Here is a 14,407-nt window from a genome sequence, read left to right as displayed (position 1 = left end):
TTTAACCTGGATGCTTTCCCTTGTCTGGTTTATGGCGCAGCCATGCGAGAACCAGTGCCAGCAGCGATGTGAGCTGGAGAGTATGTAGTGAGAGGCAGCCAGGGTTGCCTCTTCCAGTGGCAGTGTCAACTGATGGCACTTTAATGCATCTGTGAGTGTCATGCACAGGCTATTAATGTGTTGTCTGAAGAAACTGAGGGGAGGACCTACTTTCAAGCTTCTGAGTTCAGGTGTGTCGTCTCAGACTGTGTTCTTCTTCCAGACCAGAACAGGGTGTGGGTTCATGGTGTTTCTCACCTCTGCCTTACCTTGCTGGTCATTCAATGCAGACCAGGAATGAAGCACTGAGGTTGTAAGAAAGTTATATGACATTATTTTAATCACTGATCTGGTTAGCGGCATAGTTAAGACTTTTACCTTGTTAACTTTTTACATGAAATATTAGTTTGTGCTCATTTTAATGTGGTCATTGTTGTCTAAATACAGAATAGATAAGAATAATATTTTGTATTTGCTGTATGAATTCTTGTGGTTCCCTGACTCTAGAAACGAAAATCTCAAATCAATTGGCCTGAGTAGTTTGTGTGTTTTATTCTCTATTTGCCACTAGGGGACACTGTTGACTGCTACATTTCTGTGCAAGACTGGTAGCTGAAAGGAGAGACATCAATGTGTTTTTGTTTTCTGACTGACTGGAGGCATTGTTTTCATAATTCCAAGCTCTTCTCTGATCAAATAATATTTAATCAATTGTTTATTTTTAAGCACTTTTAGATTCAAATCAAGTGTTTCCTGCAGTGATTTACCAAACCAGAATCTTGCTGAGGTTACAATTTTATTACGGTATCTATTATTAATGCTTAAGAAATAATATACTGAATTGTTCATATTCTCATTAGACCTCATACAAATACCATTAATCTTTTCTGGGTAGAATGGACATTGAGTGTCTCCATCATTTAATGAATGGAAGGTAATTTGGATACAAGTGGACATCATTCTTCTGTAGAGTGCAAGAAAAGTTGACAACTGGTTAAATACAGATTATTTGTCATTCTGTGTAAGAATTAATTGTAACAAGTTGCCCCAAAACTGATTATACACATTGGAAAAATGTAACCTTCCCTACTGCTGCCCCCCAAGGATAATGTTTTAAAGTTACAAACTGGATGTAAATTACCTATTTAGCTTATTTGGTAAACTTCAATAGCTCTCCTTTCTGGATCCTTGTCCAGTCTTTCCTTGACTCAGTGGAAACCTTTGTCTCCAGAGCATCCTTTGTCAAGGGAGCATCCTTGCCAAGGAGATCTGATACTTTCTACATGAAGAACTACCTCCTCTTGTTTGTTTCGAATGTGGCTTCTTCAAGCTGCATTTGATAAATCTCAGCTGTTATAATCAGAGAAACCATAGACTCTTCCTATCCATCCTCAGTGTTACTTTATAGACATCATTCATTCAAAATTCCAATTAATTCCAAATTTTCTTTTTTTTTCCAAGAGAAAAAGTCTCTGCTAACTTAGTAACTGCAGTCACAGAAGCCATTTAATTAATTTGAACATCCTTATTACTCTTGTGTAAATAGTCTCCAGCTCTTATTTGTCTTTTCTTTTGAATAGAGCACACAGTTTTCTAATTGTAGCAAACCACTGATATATACAGTGAGGCAAAAGTGTTCTCTGTTCCTAACATATGATTTGCTTTTTTGACCACTGCTGTATGTTGAGGTGGTATTTTCATTTGTTCTCTTAAGGTGAGACTTTACTACTTACTAGCGATGGTTAGTTGAGAGGCTACTTTCTTTTTAGTCAAACTAGAACATACATTACATGGTTTTAAATTTATCTGTGTTGAATTTAATGTGTAATCTTATTGCTCAGTCACATGGTCAGACAAGAACTTGTTCTGTTGTTCTTCAAACCTGATCTTACTCTTTCTGCTTTCCAGTACTTTCCTTTATCAGCAGACTTTCTTCATTGCTCATCTTCTTCCAGGATCATTAATGTATACATTGAATCCTTGTGGGACTCCATGGGCGACCTCCCTCACTCTAAGAAGTGGCCATTTACTCCTGTCTACTATTTCTTACTGTATCTTACAGTCAATTATTTAGCCATGCAAAGACCTTCGTTCTCTTGCTACAACAGTCTTTGAAAACAGTTTCCTTGCAAGTCTTTGGTGAAGAATTTTGTTAAAAGCCTTGTGGAAATCCATATCAGTGTATTGATTGGATCACCTCATCCTGATATCTTCAAAGGCGTTCAGTAGCTTCAGAAGACAGGCCTTCTCTTTACTAAAGCTACACTGATTTTCACAAGTAGATGGCAATTATCTGTCTACTAATTCTGTCCATTCTTAGAGTTTCTGCTGATTTGTCTGGTGGAAACAGAAGGATAGCAGGCCAGTAGTTTTCCAGATCTTCCCTGGAACCTTTTTAAAAATTTGATATCAGGTGTGATATTTGGGTTACAGACTAGTTGCTATGGTTTTTGTGTGTGTTTGCTTTTTCTTTTTTTAGTATGTTATCACTGCATTTCCGAAGAAGGTCATGCCCAGTCTGACTTCAACAGCCTTTGCTTTTAGTAATGTCTTGTAATAGCTTGAGGGAAGGATTTATCCCAGTCAGGCCAGCTGAGGGGGACATAACATTGAGTATCAAAGTCAAATTACAGAAATAATGTAGCTGTCATCCAATGTCTGTATGCCATCACTGGTGATAAAAATTTCAGTTCCGTGATTGATAATGCTGAAGGTGGAACATATTGGTGTCCTAAAAATTCAGAGTTCCCCATTTAGAAATAACACCAGATAGTAATGCTGTACAGTCTCTGACAAGAGGCAAATAGTGCATATGCTGTTGTCTTTTTCTTTTTTTTTAAGCAAAGTTCTGAATATATTCAGGTTTTAACAAGATCTTAAAGCTCATACCACATCTAGAACATGAACTAATGATGAAGAGATCACATTTTGGTTATTACAGATGAAATGAAAAAGAATTATTTCTGCTATTCGTTATTTTAATAATCATGTACCTTAAAAATGACACATTTTGCTGACTTTTCCATATTTAGCAAAAATAATGGCGTAAAATTTCTTCCAAAAATAATATGTAGTAGTGGGGTTTAGTAGCTTTGTAGGTGGGAGGATCTATAGAATTTTAGAAAGTTTAAATATTCAAATCAATCTTTTTAGATAGCACTCTATAGTGTATTTTACTTTCAAAAAAACAAACCAGAATGGCTTTGGCAAAGGGGAAATTTTGATTCCCAAGACTTATTATAGTATAATCTATATTGTAACTTTATTTACTGTAGTGTTATTTGCTTTGATATAAGCTTACTCTGGTTAGTTCAAATGCAGGCTAGTTTTTCTCCAGAGGTAACACACAGTGTATACTGTGCTACACACTTTAGACCTATACAGCATGTAAAAATATGATGCATTATGCCTTTCTTTCAATTTGTGACTCATACAGTATGTTTTCTGAGAAGAGTGCAGAAATGTATCATTATTATTTGAGCTATTCTAACGCTTTCAATTTGACTGACATCCCTTGTTGTCAGTTGCTTTTTCATTGAGCATCTGCTAAACATAATACTCTATACTGTATTTTATCAGAATGAGCAATCCTGACATCTGTAATTAAGCCTCCCCTGTTTCTGCTTTATTGGCTTTAACATCCCCTTCTAACAGATTGTACAAATTGCACATTTGTTTACAAAACAGGCCCAGATTGTTCTTTGAACGTCCCTTCCACGGAGTCTTATTGGATTCTACCCAACGTCAAGCCCTTCAGCCCTTCCGTGGGCCGGGCGTCCCACAAGGCGGTTCTGCATGGGAAATTCATGTGGGTGATTGGCGGATACACTTTCAACTACAGCTCCTTCCAAATGGTGTTGAAGTAAGTGATTTCTCCTTGCTCATATCCCTTCTGATGTGGCTTAGGGAAAACAGATCTTACCACGGAGGCAGGCTCTATCCTGCAATTTAATGGAAAGTTTTATGTGTTTTTAGATTCTTTATTAACAGGGTTATTTTCTGCTTGCAATCTTCTTGTGATTAAAATAAGTTAAAATATAGGTAGCATTGATCTATTTGTGATACTAATGTGTAATTTCTTCGGTTTGTGAAAAATCGTGATGTGCTTTGCTCCAAAACATTAAAATGTTTGTAATGATAAAAAGCAAAAGAAATCCATGTGCTGATATTTTTCAAATAGTACATCTAGAATGCTATTTGCATTATTGAAGGAAATTTATAATTATAGGAGACTTATATGCACTTAGCCTGTTGGTGACCGGCTGGTAGGGTTAGGCAAGTCATACATATTTCACTTCTTATTGTTTGTATAGTGACTTGTTTATACATACAGGCCCTAAATGTGGTACGTGAAAGGAATAGGATACATTTATTAGCCAGTTTGTTTTGGTTTTGTATAGCTCTTGTTTTCTTCCACATCTTTGCAATCATCCAAATCAAATCCCATCATCTTTGGTGACTTCTGTTTCTATGTCATCTTATTTTATACCTCTCTTCCATCTTATTGTCTTTTAATCCATTAATGAATTAATTGTTAATGAAAATTTAATGGAAATTAGAACCAACCATACAACTGAGAGAGTGCTCAACAATAAGTTTTCAAAGCGGTGCAAAGGATTGTGGTATAAGCAGATAAGCGTTGGTTGTGTGTGAGTGTTTGTTGTTGTGTGTGGGTGTTTGCACTAACACTTAGAATTGGTCATATTACTGCTGTTAACAAATGACCATGTCACATAAGCAACAGCGACTGATGAAGTGTTAATACTTTGCCAAAGAGAAGTTAGTTCAAACATACAAAAGTCTTTATTTCTCTGCACGTAGAAAATGTTTGTTTTTTTCTCTCTCTTCTAGCTACAATTTGGAAAGCAGTATATGGAACGTAGTACCTGTATCCAAAGGTCCGCTCCAGAGATACGGACACACTCTTGCTTTATATCAGGTTTGAACTCTTCAGCATCCTATTTAATTAATTTCTTTGTATGTGCTGTTAGCTATCTTAAAATGATTCATCATAAATGCGAATTTTGGAAGATAATTTAATTTCAAGTCCCTAAGCATTTTGTATTAGTGTCATCTTCAGTACTTAGATGTATTGCACAATTTTTGGAACGAGATTGTGCAATAGATCTGAGTCACTTATTAGCTGACTGTAAACATTCAGAGCTAAATCCATCAATAAAAGGAGCTTTATGTAATTGGAATTGTTGTGATAAGGGAGGGAGAGACCCCACATGGGCAGTGCCCTTACTGACCAGGCACCGTCCCCAGGGGATCAGTCCTGGATGAGGCTGGTCAGGGCCATTAAGGTCTGTTAATGCCCTAAGGACAGCAAGAAATAATTTTTTTTGTTTTATTATTAGTAAAGACCATATTAAAATACAAATCGTACTGCTGTAAGTTCAAATAAATGTGAGTTACTGGCAGTTTTGCTTCTACTGGTGTCATGTAGTCTGCTTGCTGTTTTATTGACAGCACTTTTAAAGACTTATTTCACACAAATACAAAAAGACTAAAAGGAATATTTGTACTGATAGAATATATAGAGAGAATTTATATTTATTTAAAAAATAATTTGTGTTTTGTTAATTTGCTGATTTTTGGCTAGTTGTAGTCATGTCACCAAAACAGAAAGAACCCAAGTGAATGTGGTGTATACTTTAGCGTTGTCCAGATGACGGCAAACTTGTTAACAGTGGCAGAGAAATACATAATTTGTATTCCAAATTTTCATTTGTTTGTGTAAGACACCTCCAGCTGGAAAGAACAAACGAGATTGTGTCAAGTCAGACCAGAGCGTTCATCTAGCCTGATAACATGTCTTGAATAATGGGTAACAGCGAATTCCTAAGGAGGAATATAAGAAGAAATGACAAGAACGTATAGAAACATGCTCAGAATACTGTCCTAGTCTGAAGCTGGGATTTTCAAAGTTACAATAGTATTTTTGTGGAAAGATTATGAATCCATGTTCTACTTTTTCCAACTTTTCAGACCGTATATTTATTTTAGCATTGATACCATCCTGTGCCCATGAATTTCAGTGTATTTTGTGAAGAAATACCATATTTTGAGAAACTGATACTTGCTATTTAAATTTGATAATCCCTAATTCTTATAGTATTTTCCATTTGTTTTCTCTGTACCACTTATGATTTTCTCTAAGTCTGTCATATCCTCTACCACTTATTTTTAATGCTAAAAGTTTCTTGCATTTTTAATAATCTCACAGCAGGAAGCAATTTCATGTTGTCATTGTTGCTGCCTCTTCTAGTTCTGTTATATCCCTTCTGAGATCAGGGGAATCACAGTCTTTAGTGTATTGATACCTCAAAGATTGATGTAATAGAATTAATGATCTATTTTTTGTCCTTTTGATACCTGACGGTATTTTAGCTTTTTGAAAATCTACTGTTGGCTTTGAACGAATATTTTCACAGAACTATTGATTATAACTTCAAGATCTCATTTGAGTCAGTTCAAAACCCACTACCATATGTACAGAATTAAAATTGCTTATTATTCATGTGCATCACTTTATGCCTATCTCTGAACTTTTGTTTACCCTTTTATTCGTCCAAGTGTTGCACATTAGGCATTATGAGATTCTTCTCCAGTTGTTTTCTTCTGACCGTTGTCTCAGCTATTTTGAGTAACATAATATTGTCAAAAATAATTGTCATTTTTCCATTCACCCCTGTGCCAGATTTATTTCTGAGTATTGTGAACAAACAAATCCCAATTTTAGATCTCTGTGGGACACCGCAAATGACTCTTATTCATTTAAGAAGTGACAATCTTTTCCCCGTACTTTATTGGATTATTTACCCTTGCGTTACCTGCCTTGATTGTCTCAGAGCATCTCAGTTTCTTTAGGTCATGAGGAACCTTGTCAAGCGTATTTTGGAAATTGCAGGTAACCGTTATCAACCAGACCTTTGATTCTTTCCAGGGAATGCAGTGATTTGAAAGATCCAACAACTTTTGAAAACGGAAGTTATACTTTCCCACAGTCTGTCTGTCTTAGCCGTGTGTTCACTGAGTTTCCTCTGCCAGTTGCTTTTCGGCCTCCTAATGCTGACACATTTTTAAGGAGGGAGTTACACAGTACAGACAGGGGTCAGCTGTTTTGTTCTTAAATTCCTTCAGAACTCATCCTGGTGATTGTTACTGATTATTTTGTCAGTTTTATTTTTTTTACTATAGCTTTCTGTTATTAATTTCTGCTGTGGAAATACCTGTAAAGTCTACCATGAAGAGCTCACAGGGAAAATTAACTTCATTTTATTGCTATGGCTTTATCTTCTCAGAATACCCCTTCAGACTGTCTGTGGGCACCACAAATTATTTAGCTGTCCATATTTCTAATGCATTTGTAAAATGTTGTGCTAGTACTTTATATGTAATATTGTAGGTAACTCATTAAACTGTTTCATTGCTTCCCTTTATATATCTCTGCGTTTTAATCCATGGAGTTTTTGAACCTTTATTTTGAAATAGACTTATTCTTCTAATGGTCTCTATTAACCTCCTGTTAAGTTAGGCTTTATTTTATTTGGAATGGGAATTATTTTTGTAGTAGGAATCATACATGTGGTACATGTGATCTGAGCAGATGTCCTTAAAATTCTTCATATTGTCATTACAGATTTTATCCTTTTAGTTGTACGTTTTAGTTTATTTTTGATTTTATTTCCTTTTATCTAGTGCTGCTTTTGAAGTTAAACAGAATTGTGTGTGTGTGTGTGTGTGTTGTGTGGTTTTTTCCTTCTCAGCATCTGCTGTTCTTCCAAAGCTGTAGAATCTGTACCTGGCATGGTTAATATTGCAGAGGTGCTTTTCAGTAGTAGCATGAACTAGATTCTGTGTGTGCCCTAAGATAAACTCAAAGATCGCTTTTCTTCTCATCAGTTCTCTGATTCATAACTCATGTATTAGCTGTTCTTTGAAAGGTCACATCTTTCTGACCAGTACCTTTAGCTATTACAGTTCTTGTAGAATGTGGACCTTTTAGTTGGGAAGCATTCAAGTAATGTATCATTTAGCAGTTCAGAATAAAGGCTTAAATATCATTTAACCTTTTTATTTGACAGTGCTAATATTTTAGAGATACTTTTACCAGCAAATATTTAATATAATCTGTGTTGATTCAGAGATCTTTTCAGATCTCTGTGAGGAAATGCAACTCTTTTTAATATTAGTGAAAGCTAAAAGCAAGTGTACCTCACTACACATGTGAAAAAGCTGTTGCTGTTGTCAAAGGCACATGTTAACTAGTAATTAGGATTCACTAATAATGAACACAGCACCACTCATGTCAAATAATATGTTGCTTGTACTGGTGATCATGTCAAATATCAAAAATTACGTGGGCCAAAAGGAGATGATCTTGTAAGCTGAAGAAATTTCAAGCGAAAAAGTCCATAACTTTGAATTAAATTCTGAAATTAACTTAGATAAACTTCTGTCATTTTTCCATTCAGACCTTTAATTTCTTGTAAAAACAAAAATGATTTAGTGTGAATAGCAGTAGAACATAATACCTAGAGATGGCAGCTTTGAGCTGTGTTTTGAACTGTGTACTAGTCATTGTGTAATGTTTCCTTTATACTTGAGAGAAAAAATATCCACAGAGAAGAAATTAGATTAAGTTTTTGACTTGAGCTCCTGAGATTTCCAAGCTTAGCACTAGACCCGAGTGAGAGCACAGAGCTGGTATTACCTGATTGTGGTGCAAGGCAAATTGAAGCTATATAATTGACTCTGTAGAGAATGAAATAAGTTACTGTGCCCATTTCCCTTAGAAAGCTTCTTTTTTTTTAAAAAAAAATTGAAGTACTGTACTTCTTTATTCTGAAGGAAAAAAGATCAGAAGACTCCCACTGATGTATAGTTATAACAAGTGACTGGGACTTTTTATGCATTTATAGAGGAGAGATTATGAAAGTGTTCTCGCTTTTAGACCAACTAAACTGTTAGACAATATTGCCTTCAGTGCCTCTTCAGACCGGTTATTGGAGAGGTGCTACCTACATCTATTAGCAATTGGTTCTCCTGTGTCTTAAAGATTATATATAGTTCCTGGCATCTTGATAGTGAAAGATGGCAACATACTTGGAAATAATTAATGTAAGAATTAGGATTATAAAGAGACTGGAGGAAATGGCTTGTGAAGTTTTTAAGGTAGGTACATCTAGGGAGTTGCACAGTAATTTGGAAAATACTAGGTCCCTATAATAAAGTTAGAAAGGGAGTTGCATATGGAGTGAGTTTATGCTCACTGCTGGGATTTTCCTAGGTAGTGGGCTTGTGGTTGTGTTACAGAGCTTGACTTTGTAATTAAACTGTTGCTGATAGTCCCAAGACAGTGGAAGAATGACTGGGCATTGAGTTTTGCTTCCTTTGAGATTGACAACAGGAATTAAATAAGCAGGCAGGCTAACATAGTAGTAATCGTAAAGATGTTTTCCACTATACGGATCATTTTATACGTAGTCAAATTTAATTTGAACTCATTTAAGTGTTATGAATGTTACTTCCAGTTCCAAAGCTTTATTAAAAAAGGGTAATTGTTTTTATTGGTTTTCCAAATTAATTGGTATTGAGTCCGTATATCTGTTCTTGTATTTTTTTATTAGTCTAATCAAAAGCTAGCCTTAACAAAACAAAAGAGAGTAAAAACTTTTTCAGCTTTTATATGAGATAAAATCTTTCACCACTTGCTTTATTGTATTCTTTTATATGCCTGTTTTTGTTGGCTATTGTACTATAATTTGTAACAGCACTATAAATGTGAAAGTCTCTTCCAGCGATTTTATTAGTAATTATTAGCAGATAGTACTGCCAAGTATTTTATGACTTCCAATTCTATCTCATGCACACCTTGCTTTCTATAATAATTCTGATTTGCAGACCTTAGAAGTCTGAGAAGTGGGCATGATGAGCTTTCATGCTTTCATATGTAGCCTAGATAGAACCCTATTCAGAGTTCTGCTTCAATTAAGTGGACCTTACTCATCAAGAGATTGGCTCGTGTATGTAAAAGTGCGATATTTTCCATTGCTTGTTTCAACATTGTATTCCAATCAGTATGAATTTTGGAGTCTAAGCATGATTAGCTTTTATGTCTGGCAGATCTAAAAGCAGATGCCTAGTTAATGCTTTTCTATGCGCTCTCCATTCCTTATTCCTCCTATCCAGTATGTTCAATCTAAATATTGAACATGCGAAAGATCAGACCAACTCTCTGCTAAAATTCCAGCAGTTTTAAAGCTCTGATCACATAGTCTTATTTGTGTGCTTTTCTTCAGCCTCATCTTCTCTAAATGTAGGAATGTTCACACAAACAGGAAGCAAATTTCCTTGTTTTTTTCCTCCCAAAAGCGTGCTACCTGACCTTCCTGTCCTATAGTTAGAATGCCACTGTAGCCCAGGCTTTTTATATACATATATGTATATATATATAAAATAAACATTGAATCCTTCAATGAATTAATCCCTTTAAATACAGCCGGCAACACTATGGAAAAACTTGAAACTATGAAGAAGTGACAGCTCAATGTTCTGACATACAAATCACTGCAGGATGTGCTGTCTTGAATTTGACTTTGACCCTGTTGGGAAGCTTAGGTTATAATATGCTCCTTGTGTCGTTTAGCAGGTTTCTATTCAGCGAGGATATAGTTCCACAATAAGCTAAGAATAATGAAGTAGGTTGCAGGAGGAAGTGAAGATGGTTTTCCAGTCTGTTAGTCCTGATCTAGTGGGAGGACTATGGGATCAGGTGGAGCTGTTGATTATTAATTGTATTTCTTTTGATATCACATATAAAAGAATCTTCTTCATGTTGTTACCGTATTGAAGGAGGTGATAGTGGTCTGGTGAAAGGAAGAGGTGTTAGACAGTCCTAAACCAGGTGACACGTGTTGAATGCAGAAACCAGGCTTGTGATGGATGAGTTATTGCCAGTTGACTTTGAGTTTCACTTATATTTTGCTTGAAATTATCCAGGAATTTCTTCATGGTGTACAGATTAGACTAAACACTTAGAAATTTCAGGTAAGTGTAGAGAACATAAGTTCTGATGAATTTTTGGGTCCCGTTAGTTTACATGAAGTTAATTTATATACTAATGCATGGGTACAGTCTGTGGGAAGAGAACAGATTGATAGTATTGTTTTGAGAAAATGAAGAATGACTGTTCTTCGTATGGTTTGTGAATAGCATTTCTTTCGCCAAATTTTCTGCAATGGATGAGATTTCTATAACGATTAAGGCTTGGTTCTGAGAGAGAAACTTCTCTGCACAGCCATGGTACAGTTAAGAAATACAAAATAAAAATTTTGTTATTTTAACATGATTAATTTAGTTTCAATTTGTTGGAAATGCATTATATATTACCCCGTTATTGCATTTCCTTTACACTTCTTTTTTCTTTCGGTAACTACTAGATAAGATTCTTTCAGAATGCAGGCAGGATTTGCATAACAGTGTAGTGTTCTGAGCTACAGTCAGAGGACCTGATAATTATTGTTCTTTTAGGAAAGAAAATTGTAAAGTCTAAAGGATGAAAATATGATAAGTTTTAGAAAAGTCTTGAATTGTTGCAGTTATATGGAGTTTAAAATTGATGTTAACACTGAGATGTGGCGTAGGGAAGAGACCCTGTCCAAGGTCAAAGGATTCAATGTGGAGTATGTAGAAGAATGACTCTGGTCTGCTCTGTGGTCTGACTGGGACAAGTGGATGCTCTTACTTGCTCTTTTGGTGACCTTGCTGCATAACTTACTGGCTTTGTTTCAGTACTTTCTCACTGTAAAATGCTCCTTGGTGAATGGATTTGAAGTCTTGTTAAAACTACCACGGAAAAGCTAGGTGATAGTGTTAGGGCATGATTTTTCAGGAGTTACCAACTACATAGCCATGGAAATCAGGAACATGGGAGAGCTGAAGTAACGCATACTGTGTCACTGGTTTTTAATCTTTTAATCTCTATTAAAAACAAGGATTCATTTGCATATTTGGTGGAAATTCTGTGGGTTACTTTGTCAGTTTTTATGAAACTCTGAATGCACAAATCACCATGTTGATTTATGAATGCGCGCTTAAAGGAGGATTTATTTTTGAATTTGCAGCCTTTATTAATTTGCAGAAATCAGTGCTTTCATGTAGATCCTGACTTTCTTTGTCACTGTAACTATAAGGATAAATGCACATTGAAAGACTTTATTATTTTTCCGGCTTCTAAAAGAATTTTGCCCTCAAAATATAAAGTTCAGACTGCTAAACTGATTGCTATTTGATTACTAGAACTCAAAGTTTTTCCTGTGTTATCTGTTTAGTCACACAAAGTAAGTGGCTTTTCAAAGTTTCTATTTTTACGTTTGTGCGTTTTGTTTGTTTTAAAAAATATATTTTACTTTTCCATTTGGATATTGTTCATGATCATCCAATGGATTATTTTTGTTATTGTTTGTAATCTAAAATCAAGCAATGAAGAGGCTTTCCAGAGATGTACCTGTACTGAAACTGTGTTTTAATGGAATCACAAAGAATAGCTGAGGTTGGAAAGGTCCTCTGGAGATCACCTTGACCAGCCTCTCTGCTCAAAGCAGGGACAGTTACAGCAGGTTGCTCCAAACATTGTCCAGTTGAGTTTTGAACATTTCCAAGGATATTCGATTCCGCAATGTCTCTGAGCAACCTATTCCAGTCTTTGACCATCTTCTCTATAAAAAGAAATGACTTTACTTAGATTTACATTGGATTTCTTGTAATCCAATTTGTGCCCATCAACTCTGGTCTGTTCACTGGATAACACCGAGAAGAGTTTGGCTCCCTCTTTCTTACCTTCTCCTAACAGGCATTTAATTTTATTTGAATTATTTAGTTATTTTAAAAACACATTCTGCAAAGATGATGATGATGCTGTCAGTACGACAAGGAAATTAAGAGGAATTTTACTGTCTCAAATTTTCTTAATTCTTCCAGCGGACTTTCCAAATTAAAATAGTTTATTATTAATACTTTATTAATACTTTTTTCCTGTATTTGAGTTATCTTTTTGTTTCAATTTTGGCTAGTTGAAATGTGTGTGTCTATCATTAGTCAGTAAGAGAAATGCTAGATTAAATGAGTATTTTCTTCTTCTCTTGATAACTGGGATTTAAGTGTTTCGTTCAAGTCCTGTCTTTGTTCTTATGGTTCCTGCCTTCTACTGCCATTCTCTTTGCCCAATGTGCACGGTCAACTATTTACAGATCATATACCTTTTGTCATCTTTATTGCTATGGTTCATCAAAAATTTCTACTGAAATAATTTTCTCAGGGAAAAAAAGCTGATTTGAGAAAATGCAAACATCTATTGGACAATTTTGGTTCCATTGAAGCTACCAGGAGCTATAACCATCTGTTTTATTGGCTGGAACCTGAACAGGTGCCAAGAAATCAACTGATGTGATCTGTAAGAAAGAATGTCATGAATAAGTGAGCTGCCTACCTGCTCGGTCTACAGCAAAAGAATTCTTATTTTTGCTGAAATTCCCTGCTGAACATGAACTCTGAATTACAAGTTCAATGTACAGTGTAATTTTATATAATTCAATTTGCATGTGGTAATATTTGTAAGAAATTTTCATTGAAAAAGCACTAGGTCTTTAAAGGTTTCTATAACTTCTTAGATAATGTTATTATTGTGAACTAATATATAGATATATAAAATTACAAGGGTAATTTATTGAGTAAATGCTCACCCTCGCTATCTGCCACTCTGATTAAAGTAATATCAAAACTTTAAAATATGAGTCTGTTGGAGGCTTTGTATTTTCTTGCTCCTTATTTGCCTGTTTTGTTATCTGCTCCTTGGACATTGTGCTTCTTGGTCTTTCCCGTCTCCAGGCTGAGGAGTTTTTAACACCTTCCATCTTGGCCAGATTCTTGACAAGCTTTTCCTCACTAATTTCACAAGGACTCTGTTTTATCCTTCTGTTGTTGTTTCTAATCTCATTCCTGTTGTAGTATGCTACCTTTTTATAAGCAAAGATCTAGTAAGCTTTATTCATTTAAAGGTCAGCTGTTTTTTTTTGTACTAGTACTCCTGAAACTCAATATCTTGTATTGTCTCTGCCAGAAAGCCTCACCTTTACAATATAGGTTGATTTATACTTAGTTTGTAAGTTATAAAGGTACTCTAAGTTTATAAGAGGATTCCTTCTTTTATTTCACAGTTCCTGAGGCTGCTTAGGACCGTTTGTACTTGCATGCATACTACAATCTCTTCCTGATTAGGCTTTCCATATAGATCTTTACATTCACGTGCCTAGGATGTTGGGTTTTTTCCCTGTACAACTCTGCATGTAACTTTATTTATTCT

The 14,407-nt window shown here is 35.3% G+C and overlaps 1 protein-coding gene across 7 annotated transcripts in view; it reads left to right on the top strand.

The window, feature by feature from the left end:
- The window catches only part of ATRNL1 (attractin like 1), a 488,569-nt gene that overhangs the window by 55,343 nt on the left and 418,819 nt on the right, over positions 1-14,407 (top strand). For all 7 annotated transcript variants that reach the window (XR_010473420.1, XR_010473421.1, XM_005508196.3 and 4 more), the window contains exons 6-7: positions 3,727-3,901; positions 4,891-4,978. Coding sequence is in view for 5 of the 7 variants with exons in the window: in XM_005508196.3 (XP_005508253.2) it covers positions 3,727-3,901; positions 4,891-4,978 (263 nt within the window). In the remaining 2 variants the exon portion in view is untranslated. The remainder of the gene's footprint in view (positions 1-3,726; positions 3,902-4,890; positions 4,979-14,407) is intronic.

The sequence above is a fragment of the Columba livia genome, chromosome 6 (assembly GCF_036013475.1).
Source record: "Columba livia isolate bColLiv1 breed racing homer chromosome 6, bColLiv1.pat.W.v2, whole genome shotgun sequence".
Lineage (NCBI taxonomy): Eukaryota > Metazoa > Chordata > Aves > Columbiformes > Columbidae > Columba > Columba livia.
The sequence above is the reverse complement of the archived record's forward strand: the minus strand, read 5'-3'. Positions and strand labels throughout refer to the sequence as shown.